At 36.4% G+C, this 26,311-nt stretch overlaps 1 protein-coding gene and 1 pseudogene across 1 annotated transcript; both read right to left on the bottom strand.

Moving 5' to 3' along the window:
* Window positions 1–7,782: 7,782 nt before the first annotated feature.
* LOC133055387 (olfactory receptor 4A15-like) lies at window positions 7,783–8,700 on the bottom strand. Its single transcript, XM_061140680.1, has one exon. It carries the CDS (start codon window positions 8,698–8,700, stop codon window positions 7,783–7,785), a length of 918 nt encoding a protein of 305 aa, XP_060996663.1.
* A 12,391-nt stretch (window positions 8,701–21,091) lies between these two features.
* LOC133055371 (olfactory receptor 4C3D-like) lies at window positions 21,092–22,014 on the bottom strand (annotated as a pseudogene).
* Between the last annotated feature and the right edge of the window lie 4,297 nt (window positions 22,015–26,311).

The raw sequence follows: 26,311 nt of genomic DNA, 5'->3' as shown, positions 1-26,311 counted from the left end.
GACCACTTCTGGACTTGGATATTTGATAGTGAATAAGCTTAAATACAGAGTCTGAGTATTTGGTACTTATAAATTAAATGTTTTGGGGCATTGCTATTAGATTTTTAAATATTTATTATAATATTTTATTTTGATGAGATGGCTAAATAGCATGACCCACTCCATGGACATGCATCTGAGCAAACTCCCAGAGAGAGTGAAAGATAGGGAAGCCTGGCATGCTGCAGGCAATGGAGTTACAATGAGTCAGGACACCGCTTAGCGACTGAACAACAATTTTATTTTAACTGATCTACCATTCATGATAGGCTGCTCTGTTGGCTCAGCAGTAAAGAATCTGTCTGCCAGTGCAGGAAATGAGTTCAATCCCTGGGTCAGGAAGATCCCCTGGAGAAGGAAATAGCAACCCATTCCAGTATTTTTGCCTAGGAAATCTCATGGACACAGGAGCCTGGAGGGCTAGAGCCTGCGGGAGAGCAAAGACTAGGACACGACCTAACGACACTACTAAACAACATCAACGACCACTCACGGCAGCCGTGATTTCTAAATACTGTATTCAGCTGTATGTTAAGTGATTGTTATGAACCTCATTATAAATTCAGCACTTCATACCAGATACATTTTATGGTACTTCTGCAAAGTAGTTGTTTTTTGTGTCAATTTTGGATTTAGATTAACATGATAATGACGAAAATAAATCTATTTTTCAATTATATTCAGAGATAGTAAAATGCATTTGTCATTTAAATGTAATCTTATAATATCCATATAAGGTATTAAAATTAGGAAATAATATTCAGAATTGATACAGTAAAACATAAGAAAGGGAATACGAACACATTTACCATGAAGAAATAAGAAACCAGGCCATTAAAACCTGGGACAGGACTATTATCTTTCAATTATGTTTTATGACTAAAATATTGTGATATTCATACATTGCCACCAACTGCGAGGCCCATTATAATTATCTAGTAAAAGAGATAAAACTGATATTAAAATTTTTTGGTAACAAAATTCAATTCAATTCAGGAGTGCTTTTATATAAAGCCAAACTTACTAAAAGATGTTCAAATATGCTTTAATAAGAAGAAAAATAAATTGTAGATAACTCTAGATTGACTCCAGAGAATGTAGTCCTATGATCAGCATGTATCAATGGAGGAAAACATTTTAAGAAAACTAAAAACACATGACCAAACATAGTCTGACTGGACGCAGTAATATTATAGTTCTGCAATAATATCTGTGATAGCAGACAGTTTCAATGAGGATCGTAATCTGTCTGAAGATCTATAAGGGTCGCCATGTGGAACTAGTGGTAAAGAATCTGCCTGCCGACGCAGGAGACTCAAAAGACATGGATTTGATCCCTGGGCTGGGAGGAATCTCTGGAGAAGGAAATGGCAACCTGCTTAAGTATGCTTGCCTGGGAAATCCCATAGACAGAGGAGCCATATGGATTTTGTTGAAACAATATCATGAAAATGTCTTGGACTATTCTTTGAACTCTGAAATGAAATCAGAATCAGATCAGAGAATCAGTATGTACCGACAAAATTATCATTCCTAACCTCAAAAACGTCTGAAATCCATACACAACAGCCCATTGAGCATCGTCCACCCTCTGCTTAAACAGAAAGGAAACATTTTTAATTGCTATGATACAAAAGAGGTTCTTATAAAATCTGGTATCCTTTGAAGTGGCTGAAAGAGCATCCGATTTTAACTTAGAAGGATGCAGATCTGAATACCAGTTCTGTCTCTGAAAGAGGATGGATTACTGAACTTTTTTGAACTTTGTTGTTCTTCATCACTAAAACAGGAATGATCACAATAAAGTTAAATCACAATAATACCTACCTTACAAAGGTGCTGTTAGCGTCAGGTGAGAGGTATGAGAAAGACTTTCTAGTGATAAACTATGAAAGTGTGAACATTATGATTGGAATAAAATCTCCATATTAGGTCATTTACTCTCTGAAATCGCATTTCTGTTTAATACATTCTAATGGCGTTTCTTTAACCTTCGTCCTTCAGCCCTTGACAATCAATATTCTACTTGCTGTTTCTGAGTTTTGCTTTAAATTACATGTAAATGGATTTTATATGAATCCATATAAGTGGATTCATACAGTATTGGTCTTTTTATTTCTGCTTATCCTTTTAGCATAATGCCCTTAAAGTCCCATCATGTTGTCACAAATGGCAAGATTCCCTTCTTTTGCATTACTGAATAACATTTTACTTATGTATATAAATACATGATATTCATATTACATTATTATTGTTTTATTTATATGTATATTTAATATGTTAGTTTATATAATATTATTCTTTTACAGCCTTATTTGTATTATGCATATATAACATCTTCTTTATCCACTCATCCAGCAGAGTACATTTTAGTTGTTTCCAGGTGTTGGTTATCATGAATAATGCTGCAGTGGACATGGATGCACTGATATCTTCAGATTCTTGACTTCATCACTTCTCGGCCTTTTGGCTAAAATCAAATGCAGATTCCTGACATCACGCTCTTTGGTTAATACACGAAAGTAGGATTGAAGAATTATATAGTAGTCATATTTAATTGCTTGAGAAACCTCCATAATGTTTTCTGTAGTGACTGAGCAAAATTATATTCCTATTACAGGAGTGCTCCATTTTCTCTACAACTTAAAAAGAATGCTGACTTCTGTGTATCTCATATAGTCATATCCTAACAGTTGTGAGGTGATACTTCATTTTTGTTATGATTTGAATTTGCCTGTTGATTAGTGATATTGAACACCTTCTCAAATTCCTATTTGTATAACTTCTTTGGAAAACTATCTGTTCAATTTCTTCACTCATTTTTAAATTGAGTTATTTGTTATACTACTAAACTGCAGAAGATGCATGCATATTTTAGATATAAATGCCTTATGAGTATATGATTTGTAAATATTTTCTCCATTCCATAGGCATTCTTTTCAGTTTGCTGTTTCCTCCCATGTGTAGAAGCAGTCTGGTTTAGAACTTGAGATCCTGGACTTCAGGCTGATGTCACGATGGGATGTAACTTACCTGACCTGCTGGCTTTTGTCTCCTCTGCTTGGTGGCTCTGAGCTGCCCTTTTAGGGTTCTGACCATCTCACTGGACAGACAATATCCATATAGCCCTGCATCTACATGGAGAAGAAAAGAGCCCCAGGAAAACCCCATCTTTTATCCATCTCTACAAAGGCATCATTCTTATAAGCCCAGCAATATGCTAATGACCAGAGAGTGACCTTGGTCTGTGCCACTTGGAACAGAAGAATTGCTCAGTCATGTTCTCCCTAAATTAATTATGGCCAGATACAGAGCAGCGAATGGAAAGATACAGCCCTATGTGTGAATAGCTACAGGTTTGTGTGTGATCATACTAAATACATAAACACACATGCATACACAAACACATCCCTACTGGTAGTCAGATATCAATCCATGTGCTGTCATATACAGACCCAGGTGTTTTCACGTTTAGACACATACATGAAATTGAATTCAGACATACATATCACTGAATGTATACACACAAGCAGTCACAGAGATTCACATGAGTTTGGAAACAGATATGAATCTATGGTTGGATCAATACTTGTATGTTGTTGGATACCGACCAATAGATGTTTGCAAAGAAATTGGCTTTAAGGTTTGTGCTCTAATACATGCCTGCAAAAGACACTGAGTCCTTTCTGACCAGCTCACTGAAAATGTGAATCAAATGTAAATAAGAAAGTCTTCTTTTCAAAATGTAGAGGAAAAAAATCAAGATTTGTATGCACTCTAATGGAGAAGATTACAAATTTTTATTTTGATGTCGATCCTTCACAGTATGTGTCTTATTCTAGATGGGATAACAAAATAATAACATACATCTTTGTCCTCAAAATAAATATGCTGCGTTATAACATGCTAAATGTATATTTTATGGGAAGTTTTCAAAATTTACATAATGAATCTAAAGTTTATAGGTGGAGGGGAAGATCAGGAAGGAGGGAGAGAAAGAAGAGGAGAAACTGCCCCAGAACTGAACTTTCTAGATGATGTAAAATTTGGTATATTAAATAGAAAATTTTCAAATTACCTGAAATTAATAATTATATTAAAGGATTATTTCCCTTGTTTGGATAAAATAGGCTAAGATATGTCCCCATTACAAACAAAAATAAACTCTAGATGGGTTACAAACTATACTTGGAAAAGTTATTGGAAAAAAAACAAGATGTTGAAATTTATAAAGTCACTGGAAGGAAACAGAATTTTCCAAAAGCAATGTGATAGAAAAAAATTTAAAAAGTAGAATACTAAATTAATAGCTTAATTTTAAAATATTCATAGCTAGAACATGAGTAACATAATAAAGTATTCTAGCAAATTTCAAAGAGTAAATATTTCAAGAAAACATACATATTTAATGTAGAAAGAGTTAGTCAAAATTTATCAGTAAAAATTCTCACTCCAAAAGATCAAGAATGCAAGTAATTGACAAAGTGTATAGAGTGGATTGGGAAGAACCCCTTGAGAAGGGAATGGCAACCCACAACAGTATTCTTGCCATGGACCAAGGAGACTGGTGGGCTACAGTCAATGGGGTTGCGAAGAGTCAGATATGACTGAGTGACTAACACACATATAGAGTGGATATTATGTATCATACATTGTGAGAGAAACAGAGAATGATGTAAGTTTCCTTGACTTTGGGGAACTTATAGATCAATAAACATAGATAGTTAATAAAGATATTTATCTCATAGCTTGAAATAAATACACAAATATGAAAAGTACTTAGCATCTCTCTTAACTCATTTGGATTACAATTGCATGACACCATAGACCAGAAGGATTAAATAATAAACATTTTTCACAGGTTTGGTGGCTAGGAAATCCAAGGTTAAGGTGCAGACAGACTCCATGTCGAGTTCCCCCACCTCATTCACAGACAGCCATGTTTTTCCTGTGTTGTCACATGGCAGAAGGGTTGAGAGAATTCTCTAATGTCTCTTCATAACGATTTTATGAACTAGTCATTACGCAAAGGGCCCACTTCCAAATACTTCCACATTAAACAGGAGTTAACTTATGCTTTCATAGAGGGAAAAAAACTTTAAGTCTATAGCAACATCCAAAAGTGAAGAAATAAATTACATATATTTGAAAGAATCTTTTGATGAAGGTGAAAGAGGAGAGTGAAAAAGCTGGCTTAAAGCTCAACATTCAAAAAAAAAAGAGAAAAATCATGACATTCTGTTCCATCACTCCAAGGCAAATAAATGGGGAAAAAGTGACAGACTTTATTTTCTTGGGCTCCAAAATCACTGCAAACAATGACTGTAGTCGTGAAATTAAAAGACACTTGTTCCTTGAAAGAATAACTATGACAAACATAGAAGGAACATTGAAAAGCTGATTTATTACTCTGCTGATAAAGTTCTGTATAATCAAAGCTATGATTTTTATAGTAGTCATGTACAGAAGTGAGAGTTGGACCATAAAGAAGGGTGAGCACCAAAGAATTGATGCTTTTGAACTGTAGTGTCACAGAAGACTCCTGAGAGTCCCTTGGACTGCAAGGAGATCCAACCAGTCCATCTGAAAGGAAATCAGTCCTCAATATTCATTGGAAGGACTAAAACTGAAGCTGAAATCCCCATACTTTGGCCACCTGATGCAAAAAACTGACTCATTGGAAAAGAACCTGATGCTGGGAAAGATTGAAGGCAGGAGGAGAAGGGATGACAGAGGATGAGATGGTTGGATGGCATCACCAACTCGATGGACATAAATTTGAGCAAGCTCTGGGAGTTAGTGATGGACAGGGAGGCCTGGCGTGCTGAGGTCCATAGAGATGCAAAGAATTGGACACAACTTAGTGACTGAACAATAACAAGAAACCCAAATACTTGATTTTATTTGGTCAATAGCATTGTTTTGTGAAGACTTTGAGATAAAATAAACTCCATGTAAATGGGGTAAAAATCAGGATACGAGGTTGCTTATAGGCTGATTTACTAGTGAAAAGCACACACTGCACCATATCGTTGCTGCTGCTGCTGCTAAGTCGCTTCAGTCGCGGCCAACTGTGTGACCCCATAGATGGCAGCTCACCAGGCTCCCCCATCCCTGGGATTCTCCAGGCAAGAACACTGGAGTGGGTTGCCATATTCCTTCTCCAATGCGTGAAAGTGAAGTCACTGAGTCGTGTCCGACTCTTCGTGACCCCATGGACTGCAGCCCACCAGGCTCCTCCATCCATGGGATTTTCCAGGCAAGAGTACTGCAGTGGGGTGCCATTTCCCTCTCCTGCGCCGTATCGTTAGGTCCTCGTAAATCTAGGTTGAATAAAGGAGGCAGAATAATAAGCTTCTTTGATCACATGCTTCTGACCATACTCAGTTCAATTCAGTTCAGTCGCTCAGTCGTGTCCGACTCTTTGCGACCCCATGAATCGCAGCACACCAGGCCTCCCTGTCCATCACAAACTCCCAGAGTTTACTCAAATTCATGTCCATCGAGTTGGTGATGCCATCCAACCATCTCATCCTCTGTCGTCCCCTTCTCCTCCTGCCCCCAATCCCTCCCAGCATCAGGGTCTTTTCCAATGAGTCAACTCTTCGCATGAGGTGGGCAAAGTATTGGAGTACATACTAGAGGCAGATAATATTTTCTTTCAAGCCTGATTCAGAGAAGGATTTTATGAATGCTGTTTCTGTCAAATAAAACAATATGCCCTGGCTTCCTTATTACTTAGTAATCTGTGTTTCATTGATAAGAGTGATAAGAATGACATATCTTATCAGCATCTTTCTTAACAGTGGTATCACCCAAAATATCTGGTGTCAAGTTCCATAGTGCATATATGAAAGTCATGGATCATAGAATATGATAAATTTACACATGGAAGGCTGAGCCTGAATCTCGAAGGTTATGGAACAACAATATGCAAAAAAGGAAAAGAGAATATTGGGGAAAAAAATCAGAGTTTTTTGTTTCCAGGTATTTTAAACTATCTGGGAAAGTGAATGGCTCATTTTCAAGAAAATGTAACTCCAAACAAAGATGTTAAACTTGAGGAAATAATATGACTACCCAACTGAAAAATAAGCAAGATTTGGTTATTTTTCTGCATAAAACTGTTCCTTCAGGTTATTTTTACAAACATAGCATCTTTATTAATACTACAACTCTGAAACATTCCCTAATCTTACCATGCTAAGCAAAATAGAAATAATATATATAAAGTATCTTTCAGATACTTGTGTGTGGTGGGACAAACCAAAATTTTCTGTCATATATTTAAAAAAATTTTTTTCTGAAATCTGTAATGAGCTCTATTAATTCTGAAAAAGATTGTATTATTTAAGAGAGAAAAATGAGAAAATATTCCCCTGATTAAATAAATTTACAGTATTAGTTTTAGCTTAACTCATCATATAGAACATATAGCTGTAATATCAATAAACATATTTATACCCTAAAAGTATACATATTTTCCACAAGAAATTGTGGAAATCATAAAAATGTATTTCAAACTAAATATATAATTTGAACTAAGATAATATGAAAGCATTATATATATATATATGTATATATAGTATGACCACTGGACCTATTTAAGTAAAAAATGTTTTTCATCACAACCAAGTTATTCAATCTAAGGAGACATTTACTACAGTTAAAAAAAATCACAAGTGACTTTCTTGGGAAAGAGCATTTATTCAAGAAAAAGAATTGATACATTCCCTTGCTGCCTCATTTTCTTTTTCTGATCCATAGCTTTTTTATGGCATTTTGCATCTCTCCATTTCTCAGTGTATAGATCAGAGGGTTCAACATAGGGGTGACGATGGTGTAAAACACTGCCAAGTATTTATCAATGGGCAAAGTGGAAGGAGGTCTCACATACAGAAAAATACAGGGCACGAAGAAGAGGACCACCACAGTGATGTGGGAGCCACAGGTGGACAAGGCTTTGCGCCTCCCTTCCTGACTGAGATCCTTCAGGGAGCGCAGGATGACCCCATAGGAGATGAGCAAGAGTGTGAAGAGGACCACACATATTACCCCGTCATTGGCCAGCACTGTGAGGGCAATAATGTGGGTGTCAGTGCATGCGAGTTTTAACAAGGGGTACATGTCACAGATGAAGTGGTCAATGACATTGGGGCCACAGAAGGGAAGGTTGTAAACAAAGAGTATATGAACGATAGCATGTACAAACCCACCAGCCCAGGGCAACAGCAGCAGCAGAACACACACTCGCTGATTCATGATTGTCAGATAATGCAAGGGCTTGCAGATGGCCACATAGCGGTCATAGGCCATGACCACCAGGAGTAAAATCTCAGCACCGCCAAATAAGTGCTCTGTAAACAGTTGGGTCATGCAAGCTCGAAATGAAATGGTTTTCTTCTCATAGAGTAAGTCTACAATCATCTTTGGGGTGACCGTAGTAGAATAAAGAGTATCCATACACGATAAGTAGCCAAGAAAGGAGTACATAGGGGCATCGAGGGCCGCGCTGAACACCACAGTCAGGGCAATGAGTAGGTTGCCGACCGCTGTCATAGTGTAGGTGAGCAAGAACACGACTAATAATATTTCCTGACCCTGGACACTCTGAGTGAGCCCCAAGAGGACAAACTCAGTCACATTGTTCCCTTCTTCCATAGGTGCTTCTAAATGTTCTTTCAGAGCTCAGGCAAAATTACCTGCAAATATAATTAGTATTAATATGACTGACTTCTTCACATCTTAAGATAATTTGTTCAATCAGTGAACAAATAAGCAATCTGGTTTATTTTGTTCTGGTATTTTTCAGATATTATAATACAAGGCATATCAAAATGTTGTCCCTAAACTCGGCATTCTTACAGACTAACGGGAAGGCAAGTAATTAGAGATATATGTGGGAAAAGGACTCAATATTAAAGAAATGAATTGCCACAACTAGCTTTCCTTCTGGAAGTTAATTAAATTGTACATAAGCTAATATCTTATATAAAAATAAAAATTGATTGAAGGTTTAATAAAAAGGTAAAGCAAGATTTACTTCATATTTATTTTCCAGTTTTTAAAAAAGAAAGTTACTTTCTACACTATAGGAGTGGAAGAATCTTCTTAACCAATCACTAAATCCCCAAATGGACATATTTGACAATTTCAAATTATTTAAAGAATTTAGGAAATGCTACCAAAACACAAATAGACAAAGTTAGCTTGAAGAAAGATTTACATGTCAGAGGATATGCACAGAGTCAGTATCTAAAATTGAAAAAGATCTCCAAGCAATTAAATAATAAAAAATTATAAAATAAATTAAAATATTAACTAACAATTAAAGGAATAATACCCCTGAAAGACCAACAAACATATAATATGATGCTGAAGCTCACCTGTAAACAGAAAATTCGTTCTTGAAGTCACAATTTTCTTACCACAGTATTTGCTTGATTTCTTGAAAATTAAATCAGTCAAGGTCTGCAGGTGCTACCTCATTTTTTTTTGTATTTTCTAACAGATTAGCAGGCTGTGTTTACAGAACTTATAAATTGAAACTATGATCAGATTTACAAATATCTGCTCATGAAAATATCCTCAAATCATTACTCTTGAAAATAATTTCTAAGTATACTTTATCTTTGAGTAGGATAACTTATTCCAGATTATTAGAATATGAAATTATCCAAAAGGAATACTGTAGTCAATCTTCACATACCAGATAATCACAAAGGATTCCTAACATGGTTGATTAAGAAAATTACAAAGGAAAACTTCGAAGATTAATTCTCATGCCATCAAGTGCTCTTGCAAAATGTGAAATCTCGTTCAGAACGTTGTCTCTAAACACACTTCTTGGGTCACGTGCATAAGGAGAGCTCCACTCAGTCCATGTTCTGGGCTCTGGTGCCTTCTTTCCGGTCCTCCATGCACTGATGCCTTCCCTGGGAACATGGGAAGCAAGATATAGGCAGCAGCACTAGACCTTGAACTGGCTTCATGTGACCAACTCTCCATGCTTTCAGGAAAACCGATTCATCTCAGTCATTCATCTCAATTCATTTCAAATGGTTAGGATTTTCAAAATGAGTATGAATGCCCTGTTACCTAAGGAACTCTGACTCTTGATTGTGAAAAGAGAATACAAATCTTCACTGTTGGCAGGATTTATCCTGATAACAAGCAAATGTTAAATCAACATTTTAATCAGAGAGAAAGAAAACTCAAATTGTGTAAGAATTTGCTGTTTGTGTTTTATAACAATGGAAGTAAAATTGTGAGATAACCTTTGTGACATTTTGATTCTGAATCACTTATTCTGTCCCATCTTCATGCAGTGTTGACGAACTCTGTGTTTCCTGAAGGATGGAGAATAATTTCACATATATACATTATCATGTTTTGAGTCCATCATTTCAATTTGAGAAGAAAACTCTCATGAAATTACTGCTACAGGCACCTCAAGTCAGGGCAAAAGACTGTACATACTTCATCTACGTTTAAGTTCAGCAGATACAATGGCTAAAGCATTCAATTTGTGCATCTCCATGGATGAGTCTCAGCTAATTAAATTCATTGGGACCTTAGTCATAATTTTGCAGGTAGACTCCTTATCTCCAGAGATGTCACCAGAATAATCACTGTTAGCATGACTTATAGATACCTGTCCTCTGGGGGAAAACCATAGGAAACAGCTTGAAGTCATATCACCAAAATGGAAAAGTTCAGTCTGGGCAGAAATGAAATTTGTAATAAATTTCCTATTTAAATCATGTCTTTCAAATAAGCAAATATTTTTTAACTTTAAACTTTATCTTTGAAGATGATACCCAAATTGATTTCCAAATATTATGAATATCAATTTCAGAACAAGTCACTTAACGTTTATTTCAAATGCAGATAAAAGTTGTCACATAATTTCAGACAGGCAAGTTGGTAGAATCTGTGCAAGTATCAGAGTGGGGAAAGAGAAAATGTTTGTGGGACTAGTCCATTCATCTCAGAACGCTCATGGGACATTCACCAAAGTAGAAATACCCTAGGCCAGTGGTCTCCAACCTTTTTGGCACCAGCCTGGCACCAGGGACCGGTTTCATGGAAGACAATTTTTCCATAGACTCTTGGTGGAAGGTAGGGGAAAGGATGGTTTCTGGGTGATTGAAGTGCATGACATTTGTTGCACTCCTGTGAGCATCTAATGCTACCACTGAGCTGACAGGAGGTGGAGCTCAAGTAGTCGTGTCAGTGATGGGGAGCAGCAGTAAGTACAGGTGAATTTTTGCTCACCTGCCTGCCACTCACCTCCTGCTGAGAGGCCTGGTTTCTAACAAGCCATGGATTGGGTGTTGAGGGCCTCTACTCTAGGCGATGACACAAGTTGCAATACATTTTTAAGGACTTAAATGATACATTATATATACACATATATATACACACACATATATGGCATCCCAGCTATGGCTAGTGGTAAAGAATACACCTACCAATGTAGCCGATGTAAGAGATCTGAGTTTGATCCTTGGGTCTGGAAGATCTCCTGGAGGAAGAAATGGCAACCAGCTCCAGTATTCTTGCCTAGAAAATTGCATGGGCAGAGGAGCCTGGAAGGCTACAGTTCAGGGTAGCAAAAGAGTGGGAAATGGCTGAGCATCTGCACCTACAGTTGCATATATATATATATATATATATATATATATATATGCCACCAGGGGGTCCCCATATACATATCACAATAATGTAACTCAACTAAAAATTGAGAACAAAAACATAACATTTTCCAACTGTTTACAATTAAGCAACAAGAGCCTAAAATTACCAGTGAACATTTTCAAAGAAATATTGTCAAAAGAAAGATAATGATACATATGTAAATAATAGCTATATGAAATAAATGCATAAAAAGTGTAACTATCAAAAGTACCTATGAAAATTATTTATATAAAAAATTACACATATAAATATATATAAAGGACTATATAATACAATGCAATGTAACATATATAAATTAATCAGATGCAGCTCAAGGAGTGCTTATAGAGAGAATTTTATAGCTTTAAATGCAGATATTAGAAAACAATAAATAAGGGGTAAAATAAGCTTCTGTCTCAAGATGCTAAAAAAGAAAATTTAATATAAACCCAGAGAACACTGTAGTATAGAAACAGCATTAAGAAGACAAACATCATTAAAAGAGTAATTGATATAAAATAAATAATCCATTTAAACCCACTGGCTCTTGATAACCAAATGATGCAGGGACTTACAGATGGCCATATTATGATTATGGTGATATATATAGATATATATAGATATATAGAAGGGTGATCTCTGGTTCACCAAAAAAAAAGTGTCCAGTAAAATACTATGTCATGCAAATTTCAAAGGATCTGATATATTCCCCAAGGCCAAGTCTGGATTAAATCTGATTGAAACAAAAGAGAAATAAATTAGGTATAAAAAATGGTAAGCTAGTAAAACAAAAAAGAATATTTCAGCAAATTCAGGGTCTTACTGACAGTTATGGTCATGGCAATGTGCAGGTTGTCCACCACTGTCAAAATACAGAAGAATCAGGCAAAACTAAAAGGATTTTCTGCCCTTTTGAATTCTAAGTGAGGCCCAGAAGATGAAATCAGTTACATTGTTTCTCTAGTCTGCATAGGAGCTGAGTTCACATATTAGAAGCAGTTAATTACAAAACAAGGGAGAAAAGTTTTAAATGGATTATACGTTAATCTTTTTATTTTTACATTCAATTAAAACATTGTGTATGGAGTACCAATCTGTGTCCAAAGGGGCACAGACATCGTGATGACCAAGTTTAGAAAGGCCTAGTTCCCTGCCCTCAGTGATATGGCATACAAAGATGCATCAGACAACTCCAGACCAATGGAAGGAGTGCTGTGATAAAAATACGGACAACATGCTAAGGATTGCAGCGTAGGAAAGTATCTACGAAACTGGAACAGGAGACATCATCCCTGAAAAAGCTGTGTTTCAGTTGCCAATTAAAGGAAATGAGGTTGAACAAACATGGATGACAAGGGAATTCCATGGAAACATGCCCCATTATAAAGTCATGAAGTCATAGTTATTGAAACACACTTAAAAGAATTTACACGTTAGGTGTGAGTAGATCGAAATATGAACAGAAGGTCACTGCCTTGGATTGTCTCAGAACTCACTGGGAAGCCTCTTTGAGGGTCTTTAGTTTGATGATCCTCGTTTCCTGACCCAGAAGTACCAGTGTTATGTCCCCAGCCCCGACATCTACCCTTACTTTCAAATTTTTCTATTCAGTGTATCCAGTTTTGGATATCTGCAGCTAGATATCAATTTAGTACATATACTACAGAATTTAACATCGCCCACCTTATAAAAGGTGCACCCAGTCTTGTTAAATGGTATCCACTCAGTGTCATTGCTCAGATGATAAAGCTCAGTGTTCACTGCCTTATTGACCTCCTCTCACTTATTCATAGCTTTAGTAAATCCTGCTGTCCTTAGTTTGAAAATCCATCTCGAATTCGATCATTTTCTACCACATGTCAACCCCGTTTCTTTTTTGGCCACTGCAAAAGCCTCCAGTCAAGTATGTCCTCTTCTAATCTGGCCTCTACCAGCTTGTTATCCTGAAGCAATTCAAGTTATTCTTTTTCAGTCTTGTCCTGATTGTATCCCTTCACTGCTCAAACCTCCCACAGTGAGTTCCAATCATGTACCCAATTTAATGTATCACTTTTTCTATTTACTGTAACAAAAATAGGAATCTCTATTTTTTATTTGAATAATCTGAGGCTTAAAGCATCCTATTAATTTTCAGAAGGTTAAATATTTTAAGTGATAAAATAAGAACTGGAATCAAAGTTTAATTTATTTCAAAATAATTTAATTTCTTCCATAATAAAGTTACACAATTTTGAAATCTGATTCCCAATATCAGTTGTTTTTGTCAACTTTAGGAGGCTTGCTGTGATGTGATTTGGCAGAATTCATCTTTAATCTAGGATGACAAGAAAATGTGACAGACTGCATTAATACTTGAAGAAATATTTTAGTTCATTTAGTGGTCTCTCTCTTTTCTCCCAGGAGTCTTCTGATTCTTCAGACAGCTGTTCTTTTTACATTGTCAATTATTTAAACAAAATTCAAAGTGCCCACAAAGAAACAAAAGTTTATCATGTTAGGATAATTTATGAAAAAAAAAAATCCCCTTGAATCCTATGTTTACTTAGGAAGATAGCAAATAGCCATTTCCCAGGGAAACATATGTTAAACAATTACTTTTCCAAGTAAATCCGAAGTAGAAAACATCCCACTCAACAACTTAGTCCTCATCTTGTCATGTTGGTGTGGCCAGACTAGATGACTTGAAATTTTGGGAGACATTCTCACTCTTTTTTTTCTGTTTTTTCCTTTCTTTTGCACATTTCTTTAAGCCTAAAGAGGGACTTCTCAAAAATGTATATCATTTCTTAAAAGAATATGCCTTTTTTCCCAAATAGAACTGAAGATTACTTTGCATTTTATCTATCCTATCCACACTGAAATGCCAATACTATGGCCACCTGATGCAAAGAACTGACTCATTTGAAAAGACCCTGATGCTGGGAAAGACTGAAGGCAGGAGGAAAAGGGGACAACAGAGGATGAGATGGTTGGATGGCATCACCGACCCAATGGACATGAGTTTGAGTAAACTCCGGCGGTTGGTGATGGACAGGGAGGCCTGGTGAGCTGCAGTCCATGGGATCGCAAGGAATCGGACATGACTGAGTGCCTCAACTGAACTGAACCACACAGATCATTAAATCTTAGAACTGGACTGTGTCCAAGACTGATTCTTGGCTCAATTCAATTCACTGGAATTTTCCAGTAAATTTTAAAAGTATGTAAAAAACACTAGTAAACCACATCACCTTTTAGGGTCAGAAAGATGTGACAGAAAACAAAATGGTTTATAATTATTTTCAGACTACTGCCAGTAAGAACAAAACAGCAGCCCAGTTGATTTGCTTCAGCAAAGCAATTTGTCATGTATTTTTCTCCTTGCCATAGGAAGTTTTTCTTTCATTCTATTAATATTTAGTACTCAATATATTCTTCCTTGATATTTGGTCAATCAATATATAAAATGCATAATCAATTTGGATATAAAAAATATTTATCCAATCATTAAATTGTACTTAGACTATCTATTTGACTACACAAACTATGCTATGGCTGAGGACACAGCAAATAATAAAACGGAAAGTGTATAAAAGTTTCTTCTTGTGTGGGTGTTATATTCTTATAATAGATTTCATAGCAAGGAAGGAGACAATAAGTAGTAAAGTAGGTGCAGTCTTTCAGTGTTTCAAGACCACAAACAGAGGACTGCACCAGATATTAGAGGGAAAATTCTACTATCAATAATAATAATAATATAATCAGAGAGGACCTTTCCTAACATGTGTGTTTAAGGTAAGATCCAAAGAAATAGGTGTGGCTACCATCAGAAGCACTGTTTCTTAAGTAAAATTAAGTAAAAATTAATTTACAAAATAATCTTATTTCAGAGATGAGCTTTTCTATATGTAGAAAACACTAAATATTTGGCAGAAATTGTTATTGCAATGCTATGTTATAAAAGAGTGATCAGAAAGTACATTCATATCTTGTTCCTGACCTTCATGGAAAAGCTTTCAAACTTCCAGTGTTGAGTATGATGTGAGCTGTAGCTGTACCATTTATAACCTTAATTATGTTGATGTAATTTTCTTCTATACCTGATTTGTTTAGTTTTTTAAAATTATTATTATTATGAAAGGATGTTGAATTTCCACACTCAATGAACAACACAAAGAAGAAATTAAGAAAGCAGTTCCACTGACAACAGCATTAATAAGAATAAAATATTTGGATAAATTTAAACAAGGAAGCAGAGCACTTAAGAAAGGAAAACTTAAAAATATTGCCAAAAGATACTAGAGAAGACACATATAAATGGAAATACATTCATGAGCTAGAATTTTTAATATTACTAAGATAAAATTAAAAGATACTTACTTTTTGGAAGAAAAGCTATGACAAACCTAAACAGCGTATAAAAAAATTGAGGCATCACTTTGCCAACAAAAGTCTATATGGTCAAAGCTGTGTTTTTTCCAGTAGTCATGTACAGTTGTGAAAGATGGACAGTAAAGAAGGCTGTGCACCGAAGAACTGATGCTTTTCAACTGCGGTGTTGCAGATGACTCTTGAGAGTCCCTTGGACTGCAAGGAAATTAAACCAGTCAATCCTAAAGGGATTCTGAATATTCAGAATCCAGAATCAATGAATCCTGAATATTCATTGGAAGGACTGATGCTGAAGCTGAACCTCCAATACTTTGGCCAACTGATGCAAAGAGCCAAATCATTGGAAAAGACCCTAATGCCAGGAAAGATTGAGGACAGGAGGAGCAGGGGGTGACTGAGGAAGAGATGGTTAGGTAACATCACTGACTCAGTGGACCTAAGTTTGAGCAAACTCCAGGAGTAGTGAGTGATACAGGGTATAGTCCAGTCCTATACCTCAGGTTGGCAATAAATCTAGGGTGATAATTCAGTTGCAGACATTTTCCCAAAGGAGGAAATTGTTCTGAACTCCACATAGTACTATTTAGCCCAGTACTTCTACACTGGAAAGTGATCTCCCCTAAAATATAAGACTTTGTCATATATATATATACATATATATATATAAATGTATATATCCCTCTTTTCATAAAACCCCTGAAGGGAAACATAGTTGCAGAAAAGAGATCATCAGATGGTTTTGCTTCACACAAGATTACCCCAAACTATGCAAATAACTTAGGAAATGGAGTTCAACAGAGAGATGAAGAGAAGAAAGCCCCACCATCCAAAAAAATAAATAAGGGAAGAATACCTCAAAGACAAGCTTCACATGTGACTACGGGCACAGATTAGCATGTGGGCATCCCCACTTGCTGAAAGTTATATGTGTATATGTGTATATATATATATATAGTAAGAAATGACCACCCCCAAAGAAACAATTTTTTTCTCATTGATAAAAGATATTATCCCCATTTCAAACACATGTTTTTAAATAATCTACTTTAAAAAAAGTAATAGCATGTGTGATTATATTTCTATCAAAGTGAAATCCTAGGTGGGATTTACACAACTACACAAATATGTATCTAATTCTTCTCTCCTGTATCACACTCATATAAAATGCCTTTTTTTAAATTTTCACCATTACTAACAAAATTATACTTTTCATTTATTTGTTTACTTGCTTATTATCCATTTATTCCCCCACTGGAATTTTACTTCCACATAAACACAGCCTTTGTTTGTATTATTCAACGGTGTATATGGAACTCCCATAACTCTCTGGCACATTGTATTCACTGAACATTACTTTTTTCCATTAATTAAAGAAGTCAAATTTTCCCAAAGTCCTTTTTTTATCAGCAATACATGTTAACACTATGAAACCCTTTTTTTCAATAATAAATGCTAACACTACAGTATAATAATGGAAGCATTCCAACAGAAGCAGCACCTATTTAGCTCTTCAAGGTTCTACCTCATGCCCAAACCAAGTATCAATTTCCTCAGTGACTGACTTGCTCTACTTTCTTCTAAACATCTCTTTTACCCATGTGTCACTTCCTGTGAAATATGAAAACTGAACTTTATTTCTTGATCCAATTACATCCCTCTTTTCATAAAACCCCTGAAGGGAAACATAGTTGCAGAAAAGAGATCATCAGATGGTTTTGCTTCACACAAGATTACCCCAAACTATGCAAATAACTTAGGAAATGGAGTTCAACAGAGAGATGAAGAGAAGAAAGCCCCACCATCCAAAAAAATAAATAAGGGAAGAATACCTCAAAGACAAGCTTCACATGTGACTACAGGCACAGATTAGCATGTGGGCATCCCCACTTGCTGAAAGTTCAACGTAGCCATGTGGCTTTTATGAAGGCCGACATTAGTACTTATTTTCACTAATTTTTTTTTAATCCAAAGGGGATTTTTCATTTTACTTAAAAAAAATCATATTAATATTACAGAGCTATTAAAAATTTTTTTTCCATTTTCTAATAGAACAACAGTTAATTTGCAACATTGTGTTAGATTTAATTGCTGAACAAAGTGATTCAGTTTTATATATATATACATTTTTTCAGATTCCTTTCCATTGCAGGTAAACTTTGCCATAGTAATGTTTGTCTTTTATAATAGTGAAGTGGCATAACTTGAACTTTCATGAAACGAATAAGCTTCGACTGCTGAAATACACTGCTACATGTGAGACAAGTCTGCAACATATTTGACACCATCTTCATTTTTTATATTATTTTTTAAATTCATTTATTTATTTGAATTGGAGGCTAATTACTTTACAATATTGTAGTGGCTTTTGCCATACTTTGACATGAATCAGCCATGGGTGTACATGTGTTCCCCCTCCCACCTCCCTCCCCATCCCATCCCTCAGGGTCATCCCAGTGCACCAGCCCTGAGCACCCTGTCTCATGCATAAGCCTGGACTGGTGATCTGTTTCACATATGATAATATACATGTTTCAATGCTATTTTCTCAAATCTTCCCACCCTCGCCTTCTCCCACAGGGTCCAAAACACTGTTCTATACATCTGTGTCTCTTTTACTGTCTCACATATAGGGTCATCATTACCATCTTTCTAAATTCCATATATATGTGTTAGTATACTGTATTGGTGTTTTTCTTTCTGTCTAACTTCACTCTGTATAATAGGCTCCAGTTTCATCCACCTCATTAGAACTAATTCAAATGTATTCTTTATAATGGCCGAGCAATATTCCGTCATGTATATGTACCACTGCTTTCTTACCCATTCAACTGATGATGGACATCTAGGTTGCTTCCATGTCCTGGCAATTATAAACAGTGCTGCGATGAACATTGGGGTGCATGTGTCTTATTCAATTCTGGTTTCCTCAGTGTATATGCCCAGCAGTGGGATTGCTGGGTCACATGGCAGTTCTATTTCCAGTTTTTTAAGGAATCTCCACACTGTTCTCCATAGCGGCTGTACTAGTCTGCATTCCCACCAACAGTGTAAGAGGGTTCCCTTTTCTCCACACCCTCTCCAGCATTTATTGCTTGTAGACTTTTGGATAGCAGCCATTCTGACTGGCATGAAATGATACCTCATTGTGGTTTTGATTTGCATTTCTCTGATCATGAGTGATGTTGAGCATCTTTTCATGTGTTTGTTAGCCATTTGTATGTCTTCTTTGGAGAAATGTCTGCTTAGTTCTTTGGCCCGTTTTTTGATTGGGTTGTTTATTTTTCTGGAATTAAGCTGCAGGAGCTGCTTGCATATATTTTTGAGATTAATTCTTTGTCAGTTGCTTCGTTTGCTATTATTTTCTCCCATTTTGAAGGCTTTTCACCTTGCTTATAGTTTCCTTTGTTGTGCAAAAGCTTTTAAATTTAATTAGGTCCCATTTGTTTATTTTTGCTTTTATTTCCGTTACTCTGAGAGGTGGGTCATAGAGGATCCTGCTGTGACTTATGTCGGAGAGTGTTTTGCCTATGTTTTCCTCTAGGAGTTTTATAGTTTCTGGTCTTACGTTTAGATCTTTAATCCATTTTGAGTTTATTTTTGTATTTGACACCATCTTCTTAAAGGACAAAGTGGATCATTAAGACTGCAGATAAATTTATCTATACACCTGGTGTGCTGCAATCCATGGGGTCATACAGTCAGACACAACTGAGCGACTGAACTGAACTGAACTGATACACCTACACACACCACAGACAACCCTGTCTCATTTGAAAGCAGTAAGACTGGGTTTTAAAGACCTGGATTGGAAGCTTGTAGCTGAAACTTTTGAAAGGGTGATACATCCCAGTGTAATAGTTCCTAACACACTAATGGAGGAAGGGCATGTGAGGTGAGACAAGTAAATTAGTAAACCTCTCTTGGCTTCAATTTGCTTCTGTAAAATGGGCGGAATAGGGCTTCCAGGTGACTCGGTGGTAAAGAATTGGCTTGTCAATGCAGGAGACGCAGGTTCAATCTCTGGGTCAGGAAGATCCCTTGGAGAAGGGAATGGCTACCCACTCCAGTATTCTTGCCTGGGAAATCCCACGGACAGAGACGCCTGGTGGGCTGCAGTCCATGGGGTTGCAAAAGAGCTGGACATGATTTAACAACTAAACAACAGCAACAAAATGGGGTTAATGATAATGGAACCACCAGCTTTGTACATGACAAAATCAGCTGAAACAAAGATGCTTGACAGATAATATTAATAAAAGGTTCAATTAATGTAAATATATGTATCAGATGTATAGATCTAGAGCTTTGGGATCTACCCATACGATTTTCTATTGAAATTTAATAAAAGATGCTTACCCTTCTAGTTTCAAATGGCTCCTCAAGTCTTGAGACATAAAAAGAAAAGCTATGAGTCATGAAGATACTTTATAAAATAAGAGCAAATAAAGAATAATTTCAAAGTTTCTGGCTTAATTTTTGTGCCAAAAAAAGAAATAGTTTGTGAGTTATTATTATCTCTTTTTCTAGGTGTTTCCTCTTGCTGATTTTGGAAAATTAATAGAAAATTCAACCCTGATTCTTAAACTTCCCCAACTCTCCCTGCCATGCATGTATCTAACTATATCTGTTCCTTACTGGTTGGACCACATGCTATGCAAAAACAAGGTTTCTGACATGAAGGTAACATGAAAAAATCAATTTCATCCAAATAACTTGTCTGAATAATCTTTAAAAATTAATAATAAGACACTGGAAGAATATACTCTACAATAAATAAACTAGGGGCTTATTGTTGATATCCTTCCCATTGGCTATTCTGAAACTATGAGTACGAATACACAAGTCTTGCAAAGTATTTTTAAAAGTTGTCAAAATGCCTATTTTCTAGGCCGTTTTTGTCAATAATCTGCAAAATTTGCTAATTTACTTTCACAGTTTGCAGCATGTATAATCCTTCCTATATATGTTTATAAATTATCACTTTCTTGGTATCATGAACAGCCTAAGTTACTCTCTTTTTCATCAGACTCATGGCATTTTTCACCTCTGTGTTTCTCACTGTGTAAATAATAGGGTTTAACATGGGCGTGAGGATTGCAAAGAACATAGCCACCCTCTTGTCCACAGGGTAAGTGGCCACAGGACGTGTGTAGGTGAACACACAAGGCACAAAAAAGAGCACCACTACTGTAAAGTGGGCGCCACATGTAGAGAGGGCTCTGCGCCGTCCTTCAGAGCCATGGGATTTCAGGGAGCTCAGGATGACTATGTAGGAGATGAGCAGCAGGGAAAAAATGAGCAAGCACATGCCCCCACTGTTGGCTGCCACCACCATTCCCAGCCTGTAGGTGTCGCTGCAGGCAAGTTCCAACAGTGAGAAGAAATCACACGTGAAGTGGTCAATGACGTTGGGACCACAGAAGGTCAAGTCCGTCAAGAAAAGAATCTGCACTGAGGCATGCAGGATCCCCCGATCCAGGCCACCACCACCAGGAGCTGGCGGAGCCCCTGGCGCATGATGGTCGTGTAGCGCAGAGGCTTGCAGATGGCCACGTAGGGGTCGTAGGCCATGGCCATGAGGACAATGATCTCTGATGCTGCCAGGAAGTGCTCCAAAAAGATCTGAGTCATGCATCCTCTCCAGGAGATGGTTCTCCTCTGGGACAGCAGGTCAATGATCAATTTAGGCGTGGTGACTGAGGTGAAGGAGGCATCTAATAAAGCCAAGTAAGTGAGAAAGAAGTACATGAGAGCAAAAAGTGTAGGGCTGAGGGAGACGGTGATGACAATGAGCAGATTGGACAGAACAGTGAATAAAAAAATGAACAGAAAGACAATGAAGAGTATTTTCTGCAAGTGTGGATTCTGTGTGAGTCCCAGGAGAACAAATGCAGTCACATTGTTGGGAGGCCTGAGGACATCCATTCAGCAAGGAACGGCTTCCTGGGGCCTGACTTACCTACAAAGGAACAAAGAATCATACTCGTTAATCACCAAAGAATTGTGTTCTGACTTTTACAACAAAATAGTACAATCACTGTAACTGTGGAGTATGCCCTTGACACTTTGTCCCAGTACTTGTTTCATGTTTTTCTTATTTCCTCCATAAAGCTTTCCATCTCTTCAGATACCTAGCACCAGTCACCTGTAAACCATCTGTAGGGCAAATTTGATGTGTGATTTACTGAAAAAACTCTGGACTGTCTACTTGAGATCTGAATTCTCCTTCCTGTTCTGACCCCATTGGACTTTGCTGCATCATCTCAGTTCTTCAGGCCCTTCACTGTGTCCATGAGATTACAAATCGTAATTCTCAGATGCATTTTATAGGCTGAGAACTGCTGTACACACATAAGAGTTATTCCCTTTTCCGTGATGGAATTTCAGTTTGACATCTCGACTCCTAACTTTGGAAAGAAAAAACATGATCAAGAAATCAGGGAGTTTAGGGAAATAGATAGAAGTCCTTGGTGAAACATCCTCTCTGGTACCTATCAGAACACATCAACTACTCAGCTGTGTTTCCTCACTGTCTCACTAGAGTGCATGGAATAATGTCTGCAGTGCCTGAAACCGATCAGGTGATGAGTAAATGTTTGGTATTAAATTGTCATTCTCCAAAAGTAAAAATATGCTTGCTTCCGCAAAGCATAAACTCAACAGAAGTTCTGATGCCCTTGTCCTCCAGCCCTGTCGATCTATAATCTCTCTACTGTATGAGAAATTGGAAGGGAAGCTGCACTCCAGTTTAAGAGTTTCTGTATCATGCATCAAGCCTGAACTAAAATAAATAAACTAATTAATAAAAAAGAAGAGTTTCTGAACACTCTCCAGAATAAGCATGAAACTATTTAAATGTCTCTAGAAAAGTGCATGTTATGGATCATTTTCTTTAAAGATAATTTGTGTATATGTTAATTGATTATTTTATTTTTCAAAATTCTGCTCTACATATAACTTAATATACATATTCTGCATATTCATTGCTTCAATGTGTGTGTGTGTGTGTGTGTGTGTGTGTGTGTGTTAGTTGCTCAGTTGTGTCTGACTCTTTGCAACCCCACGCACTGTAACCTGCCAGACCTCAGGCTCCTCTGTCCATGATAGTCTCCAGGCAAGAATACAAAAGTGAGTCACCATCTCCTTCTCCAGGGGATCTTCCCAAACCAGGGATTGAACCCAAGTCTCCTGCACTGTAAGTAGATTCTTTACCAATTGAGCCACCAGAGAAACCCACAACTTCAGTAGTTTTAGTTAAAGAAAAAAAAGAAAAACTCAATTCATATAGGTGTTCAACACACAAAGATCTTTCAAGTAAAGGAAATACTTACTTTCAAGTTCTGTAAATAAAAATTTAATATGAAGAACAAGAATAATTTGCTAGAGAGACAGGTAATGCACCATACATGTAAGTGTATATGCACCGACTACCACAAACACATAAAATCCATTACTTGCTATTTATTCCTACAAGTTCACTCAGTCAACAAACATTTACTGGACATTTACTATGTGTGTTAATGTATGCTTATTCATACAAAGTCATAAATGGTGTTGCTATTAAATGCCCTTAGTTCCTGACCTACCATTGCCAAAGAGCAGCGGCTCACCCATCCACAGCAGGAACGACCTTCCCCGTCCTTTATGTCTCTGCTCCATGCATTCTCACTCCTTCTTCTACCATCTTCCAACAGCATCCATCATTCCTGCTTACAAGACAGTGCATGACTAACAGAACAAGAAATTTGCAGTTTTAAATTTGCCAAGGACAAGAGAAATAGACGCAATTAAATATATTTCATAAAGCATATCTTTTCAAAGATAAATGAATAAAAAACTGTATTTTTAATTATCTAAGATGAAACATTTATGCATATGTGGAAACAAAGTGCACCATTTTCACAGCATTTCCTCATCCTTTAACGGGATCCCCCAGCAGATAATGAAGAGGATAGTGTAAATAAAGTAAGAATTAAACACAGTTTATGAAAGTATTTTAGAAACAACTATATAAAAATGTAAATTACTTTTTTTTTTCATTTTTTCTTTGGCTCTGCGATACTTATTTTAGGAATAAACCCTAATGTAAAATATTTTTAAAAGAGAAAAATCACTATGTACAAATTTGTCCAATACTATTAATAAGAACTGTGGAAAATTTAGAAACAGCATGGAATGTTCAACACTGGGGAATAAGATAATTAAAATTCCTTTTAATTCTACATCTCTTTGAATAACATATAGTACATCTTTTTGAATAATATATACTTTTTAAGAGTGATGCTTTTAAAAATTGTGCAATGTCATAAAAATTCTAAAGTTGTAATATTAAGTGAGGGAAATTTTGGATGCATATTTGACTTGCAAATTTATTCTAATATATGTAATTGCAGCTAATTATATTATTAATTCAACTAATTTAAATATATGAAAGGAGAAAGTGTTAGTCACTCCATCATGTCCAACTCTTTGCAACCCCATGGACTGTAGCCTTCCAGACTCTTCTGCCCATGGAATTCTCCAGGCAAGAATACTGGAATGGTAGCCATTCCCTTCTGCAGGGGATGTTCCCTACTCAGGCATCGCACTCACGTCTCCTCCATTGGCAGGCAGATTCTTTACCATCTGAGCACCAGGGAAGCACATTTAAGTATATATCAATAAGAAATAAATGACCCCAAAATATCCTTAGTTCTAAATTGGTAGTACTATAGCTGAGTCTACCTTGTTATTTTGTATGCTGAAAAAGGGGTTTAAATCTAAGGTAAGTTTGGATGAGGGTTGATTGTATGATTTGTAATATGTATTTAAACCTGAGAATGTATGATTTCTAAAGAAATAATCTCACCTATGAAAGTGTCTGACATACCTCCATGGCTAGGCCCCAGGCAGCTCTTAGTTGCTCAGGAAAGAAGTAAAACCCATAAGATAAAAATGTCAACTAACTCAGCTGCAGTAAGTGTCTCTTGATTTATAAATAGTAACTTTGTAGAAGCCCTAAAAGCACTACCATATATCCTATTTGTTGGCAAAATCTATGAAATTTCTTCGCTGTGACTAATTGGAACTCATGGGTATTTCCCTATCATTAACAGGTCTTGCCAAAAAACCAATTATTTCAAACAAGGTGACAACATCAGAGAGGAACTTTTACAGTGTTCCTCTCTAATTTTAAACTTCATCCATAAGTCAATATGAAAACAAAACATCATCTCAAAAGAGAAAAAGTTGACCACTTATAAACTTGGATTGTGTGTGTGTGTGTGTGTGTGTGTGTGTGTGTGTGTGTTCAGTGGTGTCCGAGTCTTTGTGATCCCCATGGACTATAGCCTGCCAGGGACCAAAACTGTATCGCTTGCGTCTCCTTCATTGTCAGGCAAATTCTTTACTACGGGGTCACCTGGGAAGCCATAAACTGGATATTTGATAATAAATGAGCTTAAATGTGGAGTCTGAATATTTGATACCATATAAATTAAACACTTAGACGTGTGCTTTATTTTTAATTTTTATTTTGATATTTTATTTTTAATTGATCTACTGTCATGTTAATCACAATTTATAAATATTGTTTCTATATGTATGTTGTGATAATTATGAACCCCTTTGTAATATTAGCACTTCATAATAGAAAAAGTTTATAATACTTTCTCAAAATGTTTATTTATTGTGCCAGTTCTGTAATTAGATTAACATGTTTATGATGACAGTAATTCCATTCTTCAGTTATATTAAAAAATGGTAAAATGCATTTTACATTTAAATTTAGTCCTATAATATCTTTATGGAATATTAAAAATGAGCAATGACATACACAGTTTATAACAAGGAAGCATGAAAAAGTGAATAGGGACACCATTTACCAAGGGAAGGTGAAGAATTACATCATTAAATCCTGGGTCAGGACTCTTGTCTTTAAATTATGTTTTACAACTAAACAGGCATGACATGTTTATGCTACCACCAACTTTAAGACTCTTTGCAATTATCTAGGAAAAGAAATAAATACCAAAGTTTGAAATATTTTGCGATGAACATTGGGGTGCACGTGTCTCTTTCAGATCTGGTTTCCTCAGTGTGTATGCCCAGGAGTGGGATTGCTGGGTCATATGGCAGTTCTATTTCCAGTTTTTTAAGGAATCTCCACACTGTTTTCCATAGCGGCTGTACTAGTTTGCATTCCCACCAACAGTGTAAGAGGGTTCCCTTTTCTCCACACCCT

Source organism: Dama dama, chromosome 1 (genome assembly GCF_033118175.1).
Source record: "Dama dama isolate Ldn47 chromosome 1, ASM3311817v1, whole genome shotgun sequence".
Taxonomy (NCBI): domain Eukaryota; kingdom Metazoa; phylum Chordata; class Mammalia; order Artiodactyla; family Cervidae; genus Dama; species Dama dama.
This window is presented reverse-complemented; position numbering and strand designations above follow the sequence as displayed.

Coding starts and splice junctions, on each gene's coding strand:
- LOC133055387 (XM_061140680.1), bottom strand. CDS start 8,700: ATGGAAGAAGGGAACAATGTGACTGAGTTTGTCCTCTTGGGGCTCACT.